Raw genomic sequence first — 21,140 nt, 5'->3', positions numbered from 1 at the left:
GCAGATAAATCCAAACCTGAAAAGTATCAACACAAGAAGATGTATATTGGTGGCTCCCCAAATCATGTGCACCCAATATTTCAAAATACATGTCATTGTGTGCTTGTGTGTGTGTGTGCGCGGGGGGGGGGGGGGGGCATATGCCCCCAGGGGGGGGGGGGGGGGGGGCATATGCCCCCATGCCTCAGTCATTATCCCCGCCTAACAAAATATCTCCAACCATTATATCAGACACCTGGTTGTAGGAAATATCAAAGGTTTTAGTGCAAGAAAGACAAGTTACCTAAATAGTAGTTTCCACACAAGAAGTTTAACCTTATGTGCTTTTGTTTTCTTTTACGAAATAATGCCATTGTGTGGCACCTAAAGTTCTTAATCTATGAAAGAGCCGGCTCTTAATGAAAGTGACATTTGATATGCGGCACTGAGAGGTGGTTGTGGGGCTGATGAAGGCGGTGGTTCAAACGGGCTCTACAGTTGCACAATTGGCAATCCGTTGATGAAAGAGTACGTCTGGTATTAGAAATTGCACCGCGCGCCGAAAACTTTTCCGCCTTGCATTCCGAAGAAAAGTCAAGCATGAACTGCCAAGTTAAGTTTCTGGGGCAGTTTTGCCATCAAGTCCGGGGCGCACTATGCCAGTGCGCAAATCTTGGGGTAGGTCTGGTCGAACGCTTTCTCACTGGTGCTGAACTGACTATCTAGATCCGAGGCTGCGTATTCGATGGTCGCGTTGGCAGGTCGGCCGGTGGCTGCAAAGAATGTCAAAGCCACAACGGCGCTGACGTTCTCGGCGTTCGGAACGATGACGTTAGTCATGGTGATAACATTCTCGCGAGGTTGTAGATCATTGTGTAACTACTAATGCATTATATAGTGGTTTCTGAAGTGATATAAATTAGTCTAAAGCACATTTTGTGCCAGAGGAAATTTGACAAAAATGACCCACCATCCCGTCACTCACTTGTAGGACTAGCGGCTACACTTCTTTTGATACAAAGCGTGCCATTTGTGTCAAAAAAGGTATGAAAAAAATGTGTGTCACTTTTTCAAATATTTCTTCATGCAACTAGTTTTCCATACAACCCATATCCTCACTCTTTTATCTTCCTATTTTTTTGAAAAAGGTGCTAGATATCGCTAATCCTGTATAACACTATGCTTTCTAGTTTGAAAGAGCTCACATTCAGTAGAGGTCTCCAATTAGAATTGGATCATCCGATTTTTATTGGGCCAATAATTTCTCAAAGCTCTCTCATTCAATTCTTTTATACAATGTAGTATGCTTCCTAATTTTTAAGGCCTCATAATTAATTGAGGCCTTCAATTTAAAACTGGTCACCTGATTTTGAGTGGGTCAACAATTTCTCAAGGAGCTCTGACATTCAATTCTTTTTTAATTTTCTATGTCCTCTAACTTTGAAGCTATTTCATTCAATTGAGGTATTTAATTTTAGATTTGGTTTATGATTTTGTTCGGGCCAACGATTTTTCGAATCAATCAGCAGCAACCGGCCTATAAAAACAAATCAATCTCGTGCACCCTCCCACCACCTAGTATTAGGAGTTTATGGTGTTTAAAAAAAGCATTAGGAGTCTATGCACATTGTAGAGTTTTTGTACCTTATCTTTATCTTTTATGGGTCACAAGAAGTCGCATGCCGCCAGGGGCGGATCTACACCCCAGGCCCCCAGGGCCCAGGCCCGGGGCGTGGTTTTATTTTTTAGCTATTACCATGCTATGTTTTTCATATGGGCCCAGGGCCTAGCCCACGACATAGCCAAGGCCTAGACGCCCAGCTTCCTCAGCCACGACCTAGGCACCGTAGTTCGCACGCACGTCTGGACCTCCCCTCCTGTGCGCCGCGCCGCAGCCGGGCCGCCGGCGACTCCCCCCCACGCGGCCACGCCCAGTCCAGTCCCAGGGAATGCCTCGCTCCTTGCCGCTCTTCTCCACGACATAGCCCGGGGCCGTCTCTCTTCCACAATCCCCTGCTCATCTGCTCCCCGCTGCTCAGGACTGTGGACTGCTGGTCTGTCGCTGTTGCTCTAGCCGTGCGGCGCGGCTGGTCTACTCCGGCCACTGCCTGATTCCGGACTCCCCATCTCCGCGCCGCCGCTCTACTCACTGCCCGACTCCGGGCTCCGATTTAATTGATGTATAGCCCCTGTTTACGTATGATATGAAGAAAGTTTAACTGAACCTTGAACCAACTATTCAGTCATCGTTCCTGCCTAATTCTATATGCATTATCGATTTGAAACTGAAGCATTCTTATGTCAATTCATTTCATATTGCAGAAATAGAAGATGAAGAGATATTTGTCGACAAGTATTTCCGATGATGATATTTTAGATTTTAATTAATCATTATTATTTCATTATGTTTATGCCTTTTCTTATGAGATTACACGTTTGATGTCTTGAATGTGTTGCTTCTTCTTGTGCCGTTGATCATGTTATGGGGGCGCAAATGAAATAAACAACTGATTTGGTATTCTTTTATATCCCTGTATTGTCTCTAGTTTTTATCATGTTTTGTCTCTTCTGTTGGATTGATAAGCACTAAGATTAAATCCTAGATTTACTGAACAATTGAGATTTATTTTGTTTGTTATTGCATATGATCTTTTTTAAATATCATAATGTGTTTTTGGGTAGTTATAAGTGCCAAAGTTTTTCCTTGTTGTCGAAAAAAATAATTTGGGCCTGGGCTTTGTTTAAATCCTGGCTCCGCCACTGCATGCCGCCATGAGTTTCCGCATACGCACATTACTAGATAAATACAAACGTAACCTACATGGATATAAGTAATTCCCACCATCCTCACGAGCTCCGGCGACGGAAAACGAAAGAGAAGGGATGCGCCGCACGGAAGCCAGCATACATGCTAGCAGAATGGCAAAAGTGCATGCACGCATGGGCATAGCATGATGGCTCGTTCAACCGGGAGGGAACAATCTATTTAGAAGCTTTTATGTATTTTTTTACTCAAAATGAAAAGGCTGCAAAAGTAGAAGCAAAAGCCCAAATAAACAGGGCCTAAGCCGCATGAGCCCAGCCCCCCTAACGTTTTGCACCTGCTCGTAGGACGGTGGGCCGGCTCGGGCCTCTCGGTGCCGCCCCACGGGCCCCCGGATCTGATGATACGACGCGCTTTGAAATCGGCTCCACGCCCACCCTTCCTTTTTTTTTTATTCCTCCGACAAAGCAAAGTGGGAAGAAGAATAAAAATCCCACCCCCGCACGCACGCGCACACGCGGCCGCACCACAATCAAATCCATCGCCACGCACGCCCCCACTCAAACCCACAGCCCCCGCTCGGCTCGCCGCCGCCGCCGGGCCGAGCTAGGGTTCCGGCGAGCTCGCCCGCCCGCTCGAGGGGGCCGGGTCAGGGGTTCGCTCCCCGGCCGCGCCCTCCCCTACCTCGCCGAGGGGAACCCGCTTCCCTCCCCTCCCAGGTGAGTTCAGTTCAGGACCCCCGCCCCCTACCTTGCTCGCCGCTCCCTGCCAGTTCCGCGGGGAGAGGGATCCCTTCCCTGCCCGCAAGGCCGCAACCCGCCGCCGCTGCTGCTGCCCGGAGCTCACTTTCCGGAGCTCTTTTGGTCTGTTTCTTAATTCGGAAGTGGGGAATACGTACGCGATCCTGAATGCTGCCTGCTGCTTTGTTGTTGCATACATAGATTCCGCCTTGCCTTTCCGGGGGAGATGCTTAGATTGTTTAGCTTGCTGGTTGGTTGATTGACGGCTTGGAGTTAGCTGTAGGTCAGCGGTTGCCGTCATCAACCAATCCGGGAGTGATTCTGACAGCGATGTGTCCCTCCCTTGCTTATTGCGTGTACCTTGTTTATTGCGTGGGGGCAACGTCCCACCCTCTCTAGACGCTTGCTTGCCGTGCTGCGCCACGCCAAGGATGCTGGGGATGGATGGTTGGCTGGTCCACCGCTGCCCACAAATGCTGGTTTTAGTACTTCCCTGTGGCCCTCACCGGCTTATTGTCCGGGTTGCGAGTTCTGCTCCGCGTGCTCTCCAATTAGCGGTCTGTCTGTTCCACGGATCATCTGTTTGTAAAGCTGTCAGTGGTTGAGCCAACCTGGTGATTCACAGCGGTGTGCTCCTCTGTTTTACTGCTTGCTGTGAGAATTCACTTTTGTGGGTGAATCTGATCTAACACAACTCGCTGTTGCGACGCATTTACAGGCTCGACAGCCGCAATGGAGAAGGAGCCGAGCAGCTCCAGCGACGTCTCTGCTTCTCATGTAGGACGTGTTCGGAACCGAAGGCGCGCTAATGAGGTGGTTTATTTACCTCTTGGAATTTTGTTCCTTTGACTCAGGCTTCCTTTCCATGTCGTTTAGCAAATGGACAAACTCTCTAGTTTCTCAGAGTGTTGCATCCACGCCTTGTGTTCAAGAGAAGAGAAAGTAGTTGATCCTTTTTCTATTCGAAATTCATTCATTAATCAGATGGCTATGCTACAAACATCTTCCAGCTAACCCACCTCCACTTATGTAAAAAAGTTCTTGTGCTGTGCAGAAAGAAAGAAAAAAAGAATCTTGTACTGCTGTTATTTTGTTTATCGCTTGTTCATTTACCGTTTTTAATGTAGTACTTGTTGAGTACTGACATGAAAGCATGCTGCAATGATAGAGCATCCACCTGTTTTATGTTAGACTACCATGACTTTTTTTTTGAGCTAATTTTATATATTTTGCTACAGGTTACAACCGATGGGAATAAAGCCAATGGACCAACTTTGCTTGTCAGCGACCGGAACAAGTATAAGTCGATGCTTATCCGTACATATTCTACTGTGTGGATGATTGGTGGCTTTGCATTCCTAGTTTATATGGGTCATCTTTATATCTGGGCCATGGTGGTTGTCATTCAAATATTCATGGCGACAGAGCTTTTTAATCTACTCAGAAAATCCAGTGAAGAGAAGCAACTGCCAGGGTTCAGGCTCCTGAATTGGTAGGTGCCTAGTCATTCTGATTCTACGATTGTTTTGAACGGAAAATTGTCAGTAACTTGGATGACGTAGCTGCCACGATTGTAATGCTTTTCAAAAAGTATATATAATTTTGTCTTATCATTTCTTTGCAGGCACTTCTTTTTCACAGCAATGTTGTTTACATATGGACGCTTTCTTAGTCGGGAGCTTGTTAACACAGTATCTTCAGATCACTTGTTGTATAAGCTCGTCAGCGGCCTAATAAAGTATCAGATGTTTATTTGCTATTTTCTTTATATTTCAGGTAAGTTACAGTATGTTTTGCAATGCGGAAATAATGTCAACTAGTAATTATTCACTTCAAAATTTCATCGTGTTAAGAATATTTCAGAACATGCTAATATGTGTAAAGACCTTATCCAAAAGATAGTAGCTCATCACTCATGACATTTATGCTCTGCTTGGCACTTTTGGTTATTATTTGATTATAGGTTTTCCAGTCGATGTAAATGACAGTGCACCTGTGGCATTAGCAATTATTCATGCAAACAGAGTGGAAATATTTTGTTGTCTATTTGACCTGTTTTGGATGGGTGTTAGAGTTTGGGAATGTTACGAACTAAAAGTTTATGTAACGAACACAATGTGTTACGCAAAAGCTGCTTTTCTTTGGCTTTTGCAAATTGTTTGGTCGCATGAGTTTTGCAAAGACATTCCTCTCTCTAGTAACCTGCTTCTCTTGTCTTGCTAATGTCTATTTCATATCTTCCATAAAAGTAATGTATAATTCCGATGATCCAGGATTTGTATGGTTTATTTTGACACTGAAGAAAAAGACATACAAATACCAGTTCAAACAGTATGCCTGGACACACATGATCCTTTTAACGGTTTTTGCGCAATCTTCTTTCACGGTTGCAAATATATTCGAAGGAATGTTCTGGTAAGCCATTTATTTATCTTGTTAGCGTTCTTTTCTTTACAGTTTTCACTTGCTGACTTGAGTCAAACGTTTATCCATTTTTAACCAGTTTTGACGGTTGGCATGTATTTATTCAGTATAGTTTAAACATCCAAGTTTCTTGGTTTAAAAAGCACCTGAAGTTATTGAAGTAACTTCAAGATGCCTAATTTCTTGTACAGCCGTTAAAAATATTTTTGCCATGAAGTCCTGAACCTGTTCAACATACTAGGAATTTCCCAGATTGCCACCCAATGTGCTTCCTTCACAGAAGCTGTAGCCTACAGTTCTTACTTCGGTTACAGTGGTAATATCACCCATTTGTGATTTAGTTCTAGTAGGAGTCTGACCTACCACTGTAAGAACATCCAGGTCCTCACCAGAAAGAGGAGAAAAGAAAAGAAAAGAAAGAAAAGAAAAGAAAAGAAAAACTTAGGAGTGCTGGTTGCAACAGCTATATTCAAACTGTTAAATGTCTATGCATGTTGCTGTTTGATATCTGTGCCTTTCTATATCTGTTTTTTATTTTATCCGACTTGAGTTAAGCTACATTATGACAATAGCACATTGATAAGTAATATGCATGTTAGTTAAGCGAGTAACTGTTGATATTTTAGCCTGTGCATTTGACAAACTCCATACATCTTTAATGTTATGCTTCTACAGGTTTCTTCTACCTGCTTCGCTCATTGTGATCAATGACATTGCTGCCTATTTATTTGGGTTCTTTCTCGGGAGAACACCATTGATCAAGCTATCTCCAAAGAAAACATGGGAAGGCTTTATTGGTGCATCAGTGACAACCATCATCTCTGCTTTCCTGGTGAGATGGAAGCCCTGGTTTACGCACTTGAGAGATTACTAGTACCTTCAAGGGCTTGAATCTGTAAATAATAATTTATGTTACACATTTGATGCACAAAATGATTTCGGATGCTTCATTTGTAATTCTTTATAATAGCATTTTTCACTTTCACTTTTTTTCTTTGGCAGTTAGCAAATGTAATGGGTCGCTTCCAGTGGTTTACATGCCCAAGAAAGGTAACTTATTATTTCTTTCAGAATGTGACTATTAGTTGGATTAGCAAATTGGTGTACTGTTGATTTTATTCTTAGTTTGTATTTTGGTAATATTTTCAGGACCTGTCAACAGGGTGGCTTCAGTGTGATCCTGGCCCTATGTTTAAGCCAGAGCATTATTATCTGGGAGATTGGGCACCAAATTGGGTAAGAAGAAAGATATCCTTTTCAATTTGTTAGTTTTCATACTATTTTCTCTACTATATAGGCTGGCATAAGCATAAAGCTCAAATTTCTAAGCCCCCTCCCTCACAACCGTTGCCTGAGCCCAAAAAACAAACCTCGACTCCAAAACCGTTTGGTTGATAATTCTCACTCTTCAGCAAGACAAGGCACACTACCCCCCTTGATCAATTTACTCTAGCTTCGTCCTTTGTGGCTAGTGTGGCGTTTTGGCATGCAAGTGGTTTTGTACGACATGTCAACCAATCAGCAGAATCAGCCAATAACCAAAAACGATGGTGGGACTACGTGGTGTCTCGAAACTTCTTTCCTCTGTGTCTTTCGTTCTCCATGGCTCTTCCTTCCTGCTGCCCTTCCGCAGCAGCCGACAGGGAAGTGGAGCACATCAGCAGTGGTGTTGACTCCATTCCTTAGCTATGGCAGCAGAGGTAGAAGGATCAGCAGCAGCCAGTCATATGCAGAGCACGGCGGAAGCGGCGGCAAGAAAGAATCTGGAGAAGGTCCTGCATCCAGATGGAGTTTAGTCTCTCAGGAGTTATGGAGTTATCTGTGGTAATAGTTGGTGTCCATGACATGTTAGTCTCAGTCTTGTGTCAGTTGAAGATTAGAAGTGATATTACTGGTATTCTATGGTATAGACTCCTCTTGATAATTGGGAAGGGTCAACACTGTGTTTGACAATCAAGAAAAAGGATGCCACGTATTTGCTATTTCTCAGTCCATATAGGCCTCAGCCGTATCTGTCTTCCTCCCAACAGTAATTATCCAGATGTGGAAATGTGAACCAAGGTTAATAACAGGGCACTTGTTGTGGCTGCTGATGTGTCTGACAAGCAGCATTTTACATTAGGGAAGTTTAACATGCAGGTGCCATGTTAATTAAAACCACGGGGCGTTTGGGTAAGGTCAAATCAAGTGCTTGAATGACCAATGAAGATGTTTATCCCATATTGGTCCTTGAAGGGTCAAGACAAGCATAATCACATCATTTACATGTGACCAAGTGCTGAGCTGAACCAACAGACTATTCTTTTCCCGTATCCATCAAACCCCCCTTGCTTGATGAATTAATGCTACTTCATCATGATAATTGATCTATTTACTTTACCTAGTTGTTTCCTTATTAGTTTTGTATCATCTTTACAAAGTTTATGGATCTTTTAGCCATGAACTTTATCTGATTACTTGTGTCTCTTGACAGTTTCCATGGAAAGAAGTGTTCCTAATGCCTGTGCAGTGGCATGCTTTAGCCCTTGGTTTGTTTGCATCGATAATTGCACCATTCGGTGGATTTTTTGCAAGTGGCTTCAAGAGGGCTTTTAAAATAAAGGTGCGTACTGCTTCATTATCGTTGCTGTCTCTGGGAATACTAAAGTATGGAAATTATACAGTTTTTACTTCCATTAACATCTTCGAATTTTATAGGATTTTGGAGACAGTATACCTGGGCATGGTGGAATCACTGACCGAATGGATTGTCAAGTAAGTCACCACATACTGAGAAGACTTGATTATGCAAAGTTGAATAAACTTGTTTATTGTTTGATATATTTATCATACATTCCTAGCCTTTGCAGTTTAGCTGAAAATAATATTTATTCTCGTACATTTTCCCCAGATGGTTATGGCAGTTTTTGCATACATATACCACCAATCGTTCATCTCACCCCACAATTTCTCCGTTGACGCAATCTTGGATCAGGTCTGTATCTATAGCACCTTGTTTTTTTTGATCTTACCATTACCCTGCTCATTGTGGTTCTCATCCATTCATGGCCTACTATATTTCTTTTGCAAACACACAGATCTTAAGAAACCTGACGTACGAGGAGCAGAGAAACTTGTATGAGCAACTCGGGGAGATGTTGGGCAACTTATGCAAAGCTGATAAACTCGCTGCTTGCTTATGAAAAGCACACAACACAAGACAGTAGGCTGGCTGTGTATGTATCTATTTGAGCGCTCGCTCGGTTCGCCGTCATGAATGTAGCTCTAGATTCACCGTGTACAGCATCGTCGTCGTCGTAGCTCCTCTGTACCCTTGTGATGGGAGTGATGGTGTCCTTGTCGAAAACATTGTACAGAATGGATGTATGGACTGTGGTTGATAGGGCTAACTAATTTAATTAGGTGCTTGATTTGCTGTGAACTTGTGTTGCTTTTATTCTCCCCCCTGCTATTGATTTATTAATTTGCCCGTTGTGCTCGTTTTTCGTAATCGGAGATGGAAAACTTATATTCCTGTAAACCCTCGCTTTGTTTGTTGGACCATATCGAATATTTCAAGAGCTGCACACAAAACATTTGAAGTCTGCATGTTTCTGTTGCCCCTCTCATCTATGTACAACAACAGTATAAACTACTCTCTGATTCATTCAAAAATATTTGAAGTTCAAGGTTTGTCCTGAGTCAAACATTAAGTTTGACTAGTATGTGGCGTGGCAAATTGTTTGATGTTACATCTTTTTGCATGTCTTATGTTGCACGATATGTTCGTAATACAGCCATTTGCATCGACACCCAAATTGCAAATTTATATTGCAGAAATATTTGGGAAGGGATGGATGCACTGTTTGTAGGATGCCTATTATGCACTAGACTTGTTCAGACTAGTATATGATTACAGAGTGCGTAGTGCATGCTTGAGGTTTGTGTGACTAAGTACTACTCCCCACGTTCCAAAATATAAGTCTTTTTAGAGATTTTAATATGGACGGATGTATATATACGTAGTTTAGAGTGTAGATTCACTAATTTTGCTCTGTATGTAGTCTATATTGAAATCTCTAAAAAGACTTATATGTGTAGATTCACTAATTTTACTCTGTATTTAGTCTATATTGAAATCTATAAAAAGACTTATATTAAGGAACGGAGGGAGTACGTTGTAGTAATTATATGAGATGGTTTATACGTCCTTCCGCAAAGACTATTCTTAAGTTAGTTCAGGATGACCAGCTGGGGATGTCCAGGACTCAGCTAATCCATTTACTTCTTAGCCTTCTTCTCCAAGACATGACTAATGTTTAGAGAAGCTTGACAAGAAAGTTCACTAATCGGCAAGCAACGACCCACTAATGTTGGTAAACATTGTACAAAAAGTCCATTCAATGTCTGGATATCTTAAACTAAGTTATTGTGGAGGATCATTAGCCTCGACGTTAGCATTGGCCTCATGGATGACGCATGCATTCTTGCCTTCCATACTCCATCATCCAAGCTCTACACAAGTCACTCCTCTCACTATAGCAAGGAACCAAGAAAAACACAGTAAACATCAGTACAATCAAAGTTCAAATCCGCAGCACACACCCATAGCGCGTTGCGGAGGAGAAATGGCTGGCGAAGATGAGCTGAAGCTGTTGAGTACGTGGGCGAGCCCCTGGGCTTCTAGGGTGAAACTCGCGCTCCACCTCAAGGGCTATAATTAATTTGCTTGTTCATCTACGTAAAAAAAGATAAAATTTCCATGGCAAAAAAAGGTATATTTGTCACCAAAATACAACACTTGACATGAAAAAAAATATTTTTTATGAAGGAGAAAATAGATCCTGTTGAACTTGAGCATTTCTTAGACTTTGAAATGCTTTTGCTTGAACTATAACTATTTCAAATAAATTTTATAAACTTGACAGAAACTTGGACTTGAGCAATACTTCTACCATGGCAAAAATTGTTGAACTTGAGCATTACTTCCACAAAATACTGTTGAACTTGAGCATTACTTCTACCATAGCAAAAATTGTTCTCCCTAAGCCAAAAACTTGACAGAAACGTGACAAAAATTGCATTGAGAGGAACTTGACAGAAGCTCGGGCGTTGGGGGCCGGTGGCCACAATGACGGATCGAGGCAGGAAACAGAGGGGGAAAGAGCGGTGCTCACGAAGGAGCACACGGAGGCTCAGTGAGGGACTAGTAGCAGCAGACAGCAGTGGGATCGACGGAGAATAGCGACGGCCACAGGAGGAAGCAGCGGAGAGCTCGACGGGGGCGGGATCGACGGAGAACGGCACCGGTCCTCGTAGTCGAAGCAACGGAGCTCGACGGGGGCGGCGACGGCGAGGAGGCCCAGCGACGAGGCCGAGCGGGCTCGGAGGCGACAACGATCTCTGGCGCAGCAGCCTGGCAGTGTCGTGCTGTGGTTCGGCGTCGTGGGAGAGAATGAGAGAAATTGGGGAAAAAATCTATAACTACTGCTTATATACCTCACCCTTTAGTCCCTGTTGGTGGCACCAACCGGGACTAAAGGGGGGGGGGGCTTTAGTCCGAGACACCAACCGGGATTAAAGGTGAATTTCACCAACCCAAAGGGCGCGAAACCCAAGCCTTTGTGAAGATATGTGTTCCTGGGGGTGCGCAATCTTGAAGGGGTGGTGGCACCAAATAGGAAGAATAACTATCTATATATGTCTACGTGCCCCTGGGGTGCACAATCCTGAAGGGAAGAATATGTCGACAATGCCAATTATGCAGCTGGAAACTCAACCTGGAATGATGTTGCTGTAAACTAAAACTGCATTCCAATAAATTCGTGATGAAATTGGGAACATCAATTTTCAATGTAGTTTTATGGATCTATCATACGCAAAAAGAAAAAATGTATGCAAACTAGCTTCTCAGTGAGATTCTTCATCCATAAAAATTCCCAGTGATAATCTTCTTAGTGAGAAAACTGTATGTTACTGCCAGCAGAGTGAAATAAAAAGCTCTTCTTTTTCTAAGAAAAGTGAACACATATTTCTCTGAAAAATGTTCCTCAACAAGAAAAAGGTGTTCTTTGTCACCTCTCACTGGTGGTTCAAACAATACTTTCGATCAGAATTTGTATCAAGACTATTGAACAAACAAAACATATAGATGGACGTAAGATTTCAAACTTACTTGTGTCTACTATGTTTCTCCAGCAACAAGTACACAACAAGGAATGAACACTACTAGGAAAAGGCCTACTAATAGCGCACCTAATTTGGCCATTAATGGCGCATTAGTGGTGCGCCATTAGTATCTGGTATACTAATGGCGCACCTTAGATGTGCCATTAGTATATACAACAGTGCGCCATTAGTATGCCTCTCAGGGGCCATGTATACCCAGGTGCTTTGACATACTAATGGCGCACAACAACAAGATGCGCCATTAGTAACTTCGGCATACTAATGGCGCACTGTTTAATGATGCGCCATTAGTAACTTCGGCATACTAATGGCGCACTGTTTAATGATGCGCCATTAGTATCCTTTGGCATACTAATGGCGCACTGTGATGTGATGCGCCATTAGTATGAATATTAGGTTTTTTTTTAATTTTTTGTTTTTTGCACAGGTTACAAAATGTATAATTGAACAAAATATAGACAGCACACATCAACAACAGATTCATCGAATACAATAGAAGATTAGTCTCTGAATACAATTCATCATATTAGTCTCCGAATACAATTCATCATATTAGTCTCCGAATACAATTCATCATATTAGTCTCCGAATTGAAAAGACCGAACAAAGATAAAACATTATATTACAAGTCTCGAGACCGCGAGTAGCGAGTTTGTCTTCACATTACAAGTCGATATCGATCATCTAAACTACCATCACATAGAAGAGAGCTGCGGTCATCACGATGAGCATCATCACGATGAAACTCGTCTTCATCCGGTTCCTCCAGCGCTCCCTCCCCTCTCCCGCTAGATAGCGGGCGTATCTAGATTCGGCCTTGGCCCTAGTGGCGTACCCTTTGTAACTGTTACCGCTGAATCGGTGAACCTGTCTCCGACACTCCTCCCAGTCGTCGTAGACTCCGGGAACCTTACCCTTGTACACGACATACGACGGCATCGCTATGCAGTAGCCAAACGAAACGTTAGTACCAATTCACAAACAATACATAAGCAATATATAAGTATGCAACAGAACGATCGGAAGAGAAAAGCAAGACATTAATAGCATCGATTACATCTAAGTTGAACGACTCTCGAAACCAAAGAGACATACTAAAAGTTCATTAAAGTTTAATTACAACATAAGCCAATCGATGTTTCAGAACTAGACACAGCATCACTGCTTTCGACTCGACTCAAGGGACCGGAGCGTGGATGAAGCCGCCGTCTATCGTGGGAGTCATGAAACAACGGTCGTTGTCAGCCTGCATTTGTAGCATTGTGTCGATGTCACTGTTGGACGGTTGATTTCTGAGGTAGAACTGCCCCGAGGTACGAAGGACATCTTGATGGATGATTTCCGCAAACTCCGACCGGATGCGAAAGAATTCTTGTCTGATGTCCGCGTCCTGGATTGCCGACACGCTCGCGGCCGAATCTTTGAGTTTACTCGGTAGCAGAAGTTGATGATGGTCCCGTACGATCGCCCGCATGTGATGGATGGCGTAGTAGGCACCCTTCTGACCGCCAGGCGGCTGCTTGACGCAGCAGAACGTCGTATTGTGGGAGAACACGTGCTTGCCGTACTTACGAATAGGCTTGGTGAAGGTGCCTCCAGATTTGACGTAGCCGGGAGAACATCATCAAGAACCTTCTTGACATTTGTGTAGTCTACGTTCGACTGACGGTCCGGGTCGAAATACGTGGCCATGGAATATTTGGGGCTTAGGAGGATGAGCGTGCAATGTGTGTCACTGCAGAAAACACGGAATGTTAAAAGAAAAACGATCGAAATCTAAGAATTCATATGTTACGGGGCGGTTGAGGGGAGTACTTACTCGGGAAAGTAAGACACGAGGAAGTTATCCTTATCTTGGTTTGCCAGAATGACGCCTTTGAGGTAAGAAGTCGCGACTTGCCGGTCCCCAGCGCTGCCCAAGATCTTGGCACGCATGTAGAAGGGGTCGACTATCACGATGTCCAGGGTCTTGTCGCGAATGATCCGCATCTCCATACTCAGCGAAAATAGCCGAACGAAGGTGTAGTGCAGCGGATGAAGGTTCAACATAGCGTGGATGTCATCAAACCGCAGGACGATCGTACCCCCGATGGAGTTATCCACAAAGCCCTTGCCCTCTGGCACCTTGGCCACAAAAACCGGGTATGCCACATCCTTCTCTCCGAGACGCCGCTTCTCCAAAGAAAGAACACTGTCATGCATACTCCGCATAGCACCGGTTGCAGCATCGAGCATATTTCTCGGTAGCATCGGCCTACCCGCCACATGCACCCTCCTCGAGATATCTGTTGGGTTTCGTAGTAATTTCAAAAATTTTCCTACGCACACGCAAGATCATGTGATGCATAGCAACGAGGGGGAGAGTGTTGTCTACGTACCCAACGCAGACCGACTGCAGAAGCGATGACACGACGTAGAGGAAGTAGTCGTACGTCTTCACGATCCAACCGATCAAGCACCGAAACTACGGCACCTCCGAGTTCGAGCACACGTTCAGCTCGATGACGATCCCCGGACTCCGATCCAGCAAAGTGTCGGGGAAGAGTTCCGTCAGCACGACGGCGTGGTGACGATCTTGATGTACTACAGCAGCAGGGCTTCGCCTAAACTCCGCTACAGTATTATCGAGGTATATGGTGGCAGGGGGCACCGCACACGGCTAAGTAATAGATCACGTGGATCAACTTGTGTGTTTCTGGGGTGCCTCTGCCTCAGTATATAAAGGATCCAAGGGGGAGGGGGGCACCGGCCAGGAGGAGGGCGCAGGAGGAGTCCTACTCCTTCCGGGAGTAGGACCCCCCCCCCCCCAATCCTAGTTGGACTAGGATTCCCCGAGGGGGAAAGAGGGAGAGGGGGGTCGGCCACCTTCTCCTAGTCCTAATAGGACTAGGGGAGGGGGGAGGTGCGCAGCCACCTTGGGCTGCCCCTTTCTCCTTTCCACTAAAGCCCATTAAGGCCCATATGGCTCCCGGGGGGTTCCGGTAACCTCCCGGTACTCCGGTAAAATCCCGATTTCACCTGGAACACTTCCGATATCCAAACATAGGCTTCCAATATATCAATCTTTACGTCTCGACCATTTAGAGACTCCTCGTCATGTCCATGATCACATCCGGGACTCCAAACAACCTTCGGTACATCAAAATGCATAAACTCATAATATAACTGTCATCGTAACCTTAAGCGTGCGGACCCTACGGGTTCGAGAACAATGTAGACATGACCGAGACACGTCTCCGGTCAATAACCAATAGCGGGACCTGGATGCCCATATTGGCTCCTACATATTCTATGAAGATCTTTATCGGTCAGACCGCATAACAACACACATTGTTCACTTTGTCATCGGTATGTTACTTGCCCGAGATTCGATCGTCGGTATCCAATACCTAGTTCAATCTCGTTACCGGCAAGTCTCTTTACTCGTTCTGTAATACATCATCCCGCAACTAACTCATTTAGTTGTAATGCTTGCAAGGCTGAAGTGATGTGCATTACCGAGAGGGCCCAGAGATACCTCTCCGACAATCGGAGTGACAAAACCTAATCTCGAAATACGCCAACCCAACATCTACCTTTGGAGACACCTGTAATGCTCCTTTATAATCACCCAGTTACGTTGTGATGTTTGGTAGCACCCAAAGTGTTCCTCCGGCAAACGGGAGTTGCATAATCTCTAGTCATAGGAACATGTATAGTCATGAAGAAAGCAATAGCATACTAAACGATCGTGGCTAAGCTAATGGAATGGTCATGTCAATCAGATCATTCTTCTAATGATGTGATCCCGGTTAATCAAATAAAACATTGTTCATGGTTAGGAAACATAACCATCTTTGATTAACGAGCTTAGTCAAGTAGAGCATACTAGTGAACTTTGTTTGTCATGTATTCACACGTATTATGTTCCGGTTAATACAATTCTAGCATGATAATAAACATTTATCATGATATAGAAATAAATAATAACTTTATTATTGCCTCTAGGGCATATTTCCTTCAGTCTCCCACTTGCACTAGAGTCAATAATCTAGATTACACGTAATGATCTAACACCCATGGAGTCTTTGGTGCTGATCATGTTTTGCTCGTGAAGAGGCTTAGTCAACGGGTCTGCAACATTCAGATCCGTATGTATCTTGAAAATCTCTATGTCTCCACCTGACTTGATCCGGATGGAATTGAAGCGTCTCTTGATGTGTTGTCTCTTTGTGAAATCTGGATTCCTTTGCCAAGGCAATTGCACCAGTATTGTCACAAAAGATTTTCATTGGACCGATGCACTAGGTATGACACCTAGATCGGATATGAACTCCTTCATCCAGACTCCTTCATTTCGTTGCTTCCGAAGCAGCTATGTACTCCGCTTCACATGTAGATCCCGCCACGACGCTTGTTTAGAACTGCACCAACTGACAGCTCAACCGTTTAATGTAAACACGTATCCGGTTTGCGATTTAGAATCGTCCGGATCAGTGTCAAAGCTTGCATCAACGTAACCGTTTACGATGAGCTCTTTGTCACCTCCATATACGAGAAACATATCCTTAGTCCTTTTCAGGTATTTCAGGATGTTCTTGACCGCTGTCCAGTGATCCATCCTGGATTACTTTGGTACCTCCCTGCTAGACTTATAGCAAGGCACACATCAGGTCTGGTACACAGCATTGCATACATGATAGATCCTATGGCTGATGCATAGGGAACATCTTTCATATTCTCTCTATCTTCTGCAGTGGTCGGGCATTGAGTCTTACTCAACTTCACACCTTGTAACACAGGCAAGAACCCTTTCTTTGCTTGATCCATTTTGAACTTCTTCAAAATTTTGTCAAGGTATGTGTTTGTGAAAGTCCAATTAAGCGTCTTGATCTATCTCTATAGATCTTAATGCCTAATATGTAAGCAGCTTCACCGAGGTCTTTCATTGAAAAACTTTTATTCAAGTATCCCTTTATGCTATCCAGAAATTCTATATCATTTCCAATTAAGCAATATGTCATCCACATATAATATCAGAAATGCTACAGAGCTCCCACTCACTTTCTTGTAAATACAGGCTTCTCCGAAAGTCTGTATAAAACCAAATGCTTTGATCACACTATCAAAACATTTATTCCAACTCCGAGAGGCTTGCACCAGTCCATAAATGGATCGCTGGAGCTTGCACACTTTGTTAGCTCCCTTTGGATCGACAAAACCTTCGGTTGCATCATATACAACTCTTCTTCCAGAAATCCATTCAGAATGCAGTTTTGACATCCATCTGCCAAATTTCATAATCATAAAATGCGGCAATTCGCTAACATGATTCGGACAGACTTAAGCATCGCTACGGGTGAGAAGGTCTCATCGTAGTCAATCCCTTGAACTTGTCGAAAACCTTTTGCGACAAGTCGAGCTTTGTAGACAGTAACATTACCGTCAGCGTCAGTCTTCTTCTTGAAGATCCATTTATTCTCAATTGCTTGCCGATCATCGGGCAAGTCAACCAAAGTCCATACTTTGTTCTCATACATGGATCCCATCTCAGATTTCATGGCTTCAAGCCACTTTGCGGAATCTGGGCTCACCATCGCTTCTTCATAGTTCGTAGGTTCATCATGATCTAGTAGCATGACTTCCAGAACTGGATTACCGTACCACTCTGGTGCGGATCTTACTCTGGTTGATCTACGAGGTTCAGTAGTATCTTGTTCTGAAGTTTCATGATCATTATCATTAACTTCCTCACTTATTGGTGTAGGTGTCGCAGAAACAATTTTCTGTGATGTACTACTTTCCAACAAGGGAGCAGGTACAGTTACCTCGTCAAGTTCTACTTTCCTCCCACTCACTTCTTTCAAGAGAAACTCCTTCTCAAGAAAGTTTCTGAATTTAGCGTCAAAAGTCTTGCCTTCGGATTTGTGATAGAAGGTGTATCCAATAGTTTCCTTTGGATATCCTATGAAGACACATTTCTCCGATTTGGGTTCGAGCTTATCAGGTTGAAGCTTTTTCACATAAGCATCGCAGCCCCAAACTTTCAGAAACGACAACTTTGGTTTCTTGCCAAACCACAGTTCATAAGGCCTCGTCTCAACGGATTTTGATGATGCCCTATTTAACGTGAATGTGGCCGTCTCTAGAGCATAACCCCAAAACAATAGCGGTAAATCAGTAAGAGACATCATAGATCGCACTATATCAAGTAAAGTACGATTACGACGTTCGGACACACCATTACGCTGTGGTGTTCCGGGTGGCGTGAGTTGCGAATCTATTCCGCATTGTTTCAAATGTACACCAAACTCGTAACTCAAATGTTCTCCTCGACGATCAGATCATAGGAATTTTATTTTCTTGTACGATGATTTTCAACTTCACTCTGAAATTCTTTGAACTTTTCAAATGTTTCAGACTTATGTTTCATTAAGTAGATATACCCATATCTGCTTAATCATCTGTGAAGGTGAGAAAATAACGATATCGCCACGAGCCTCAATTCATCGGACCACATACATCTGTATGTATGATTTCCAACAAATCTGTTGCTCTCTCCATAGTACCGGAGAACGGTGTTTTAGTCATCTTGCCCATGAGGCACGGTTCGCAAGTACCAAGTGATTCATAATCAAGTGTTCCAAAAGTCCATCAGTATGGAGTTTCTTCATGCGCTTTACCGATATGACCTAAACGACAGTGCCACAAATAAGTTGCACTTTCATTATCAACTCTGCATCTTTTGGCTTCAACATTATGAATATGTGTATTACTACTATCGAGATTCAATAAGAATAGACCACTCTTCAAGGGTGCATGACCATAAAAGATATTACTCATATAAATAGAACAACCATTATTCTCTGATTTAAATGAATAACCGTCTCGCATTAAACAAGATCCAGATATAATGTTCATGCTCAACGCTGGCACCAAATAACAATTATTTAGGTCTAATATTAATCCCGAAGGTAGATGTAGAGGTAGCGTGCGACCGCGATCACATCGACTTGGAACCGTTCCCACGCGCATCGTCACCTCGTCCTTAGCCAACTCGCTTAATACGTAGTCCCTGTTCGAGTTGCAAATATTAGCAACAGAACAGTATCAAATACCAGGTGATACTGCGAGCATTAGTAGGTACACATCAATTAACATGTATCAACATATACTTTGTTCACTTGCCATCCTTCTTTACGCCAAATACTTGGGGCAGTTCCGCTTCCAGTGACAGTCTGCTTGCAGTAGAAGCACTCAGTTTAGGCTTAGTCCAGATTTGGGTTCTTCTCTTGAGCAGCACTTGCTTGCATTCTTTTGAAGTTCCCCTTCTTCTTTCCCTTTTCCCTTTTTCTTGAAACTAGTGGTCTTGTTGACCATCCATACTTGATGCTCCTTCTTGATTTCTACCTACACAGCTTTCAGTATTGCGAAGAGCTCAGGAATAGTCTTATTCATCCCTTGCATATTATAGTTCATCACAAAGCTCTTGTAGCTAGGTGGCAGTGATTGGAGAATTCTATCGATGATGCAATCATCTGGAAGATTAACTCCCAATTGAATCAAGTGATTATTATACCCAGACATTTTGAGTATATATGCTCACTGACAGAACCGTTCTCCTCCATCTTGCAGCTATAGAATTTATTGGAGACTTCATATCTCTCAATCCGGGCATTTTTGCTTGAAATATTAACTTCAACTCCTGGAACATCTCATATGCTCCATGACGTTCAAACGTCGTTGAAGTCCTGATTCTAAGCCGTAAAGCATGGCACACTGAACTATCGAGTATTCATTAGCTTTGCTCTGTCAAACGTTCATAACATCTGGTGTTGCTCCAGCAGCAGGCCTGGCATCCAGCGGTGCTTCCAGGATGTAATTCTTCTGTGCAGCAATGGGGATAATCGTCAAGTTACGGACCCAGTCCGCGTAATTGCTACCATCATCTTTCAACTTTGCTTTCTCAAGGAACGCATTAAAATTCAACGGAGCAACAGCACGGGCCATCTAATCTACAACATAATTTGCAAAATACTACCAGGACTAAGTTCATGATAAATTTAAGTTCAATTAATCATATTACTTAAGAACTCTCACTTAGATGGACATCCCTCTAATCCTCTAAGTGATCACGTGATCCAAATCAACTAAACCATGTCCGATCATCACGTGAGATGGAGTAGTTTCATCGGTGAACATCATTATGTTGATCATATCTACTATATGATTCACACTCGACCTTTCGGTCTCCGTGTTCCGAGGCCATATCTGTATATGCTTGGCTCGTCAAGTATAACCTGAGTATTCTGCATGCGCAACTGTTTTGCACCCGTTGTATTTGAACGTAGAGCCTATCACACCCGATCATCACGTGGTGTCTCAGCACGAAGAACTTTCGCAACGGTGCATACTCAGGGAGAACACTTCTTGATAATTTAGTGAGAGATCATCTTATAATGCTACCGTCAATCAAAGCAAGATAAGATGCATAAAAGATAAACATCACATGCAATCAATATAAGTGATATGATATGGCCATCATCATCTTGTGCCTGTGATCTCCATCTCCGAAGCACCGTCATGATCACCATCGTCACCGGCGCGACACCTTGATCTCCATCGTAGCATCGTTGTCGTCTCGCCAATCTTATGCTTCCATGACTATCACTACCGTTTAGTAATAAGGTAAAGCATTACATCGCGATTGCATTGCATACAATAAAGCGACAACCATATGGCTCCTGCCAGTTGCCGATAACTCGGTTACAAAACATGATCATCTCATACAATAAAATTCAGCATCATGCCTTGACCATATCACATCACAACATGCCCTGCAAAAACAAGTTAGACGTCCTCTACTTTGTTGTTGCATGTTTTACGTGGCTGCTACGGGCTTAAGTAAGAACCAATCTCACCTACGCATCAAAACCACAACGATAGTTTGTCAAATAGACTCCGTTTTAACCTTCGCAAGGACCGGGCGTAGCCACACTCGATTCAACTAAAGTTGGAGAGACAGTCGCCCGCAAGCCATCTATGTGCAAAGCACGTCGAGGGAAGCGGTCTCGTGTAAGCGTACG

General features: G+C 43.5%; 1 protein-coding gene across 2 annotated transcripts; it reads left to right on the top strand.

The window, feature by feature from the left end:
* The first annotated feature begins 3,237 nt into the window (after positions 1 to 3,237).
* Positions 3,238 to 9,328, top strand: LOC125542636 (phosphatidate cytidylyltransferase 1-like). Of its 2 annotated transcripts, none has more exons than XM_048705751.1 (12): positions 3,238 to 3,462; positions 4,202 to 4,296; positions 4,722 to 4,975; positions 5,108 to 5,259; positions 5,757 to 5,898; positions 6,583 to 6,739; positions 6,910 to 6,957; positions 7,057 to 7,143; positions 8,381 to 8,509; positions 8,605 to 8,661; positions 8,798 to 8,881; positions 8,985 to 9,328. In XM_048705751.1, the coding sequence occupies exons 2-12, from the start codon at positions 4,216 to 4,218 to the stop codon at positions 9,087 to 9,089; spliced, it is 1,296 nt and encodes a 431-aa protein (XP_048561708.1). In that variant the 5' UTR covers positions 3,238 to 3,462; positions 4,202 to 4,215; the 3' UTR covers positions 9,090 to 9,328. The 2 variants fall into 2 exon arrangements, with proteins under 2 accessions (XP_048561708.1, XP_048561717.1); XM_048705760.1 differs by lacking the exon at positions 3,238 to 3,462 and adding an exon at positions 3,939 to 4,110.
* Positions 9,329 to 21,140: the final 11,812 nt, after the last annotated feature.

Source organism: Triticum urartu, chromosome 1 (assembly GCF_003073215.2).
Source record: "Triticum urartu cultivar G1812 chromosome 1, Tu2.1, whole genome shotgun sequence".
Classification (NCBI taxonomy): domain Eukaryota; kingdom Viridiplantae; phylum Streptophyta; class Magnoliopsida; order Poales; family Poaceae; genus Triticum; species Triticum urartu.
Note: the sequence above shows the minus strand (reverse complement) of the source record. Positions and strands in the feature narration are given on the sequence as shown.

Excerpts from the sequence above, each read along its gene's own strand:
- LOC125542636 (XM_048705751.1), top strand. The coding sequence starts at position 4,216 with ATGGAGAAGGAGCCGAGCAGCTCCAGCGACGTCTCTGCTTCTCATGTA. Across the intron at positions 4,297-4,721 it reads ACCGAAGGCGCGCTAATGAG|GTTACAACCGATGGGAATAA; the intron begins GTGGTTTATTTA and ends ATTTTGCTACAG. Across the intron at positions 6,958-7,056 it reads GGTTTACATGCCCAAGAAAG|GACCTGTCAACAGGGTGGCT; the intron begins GTAACTTATTAT and ends TAATATTTTCAG.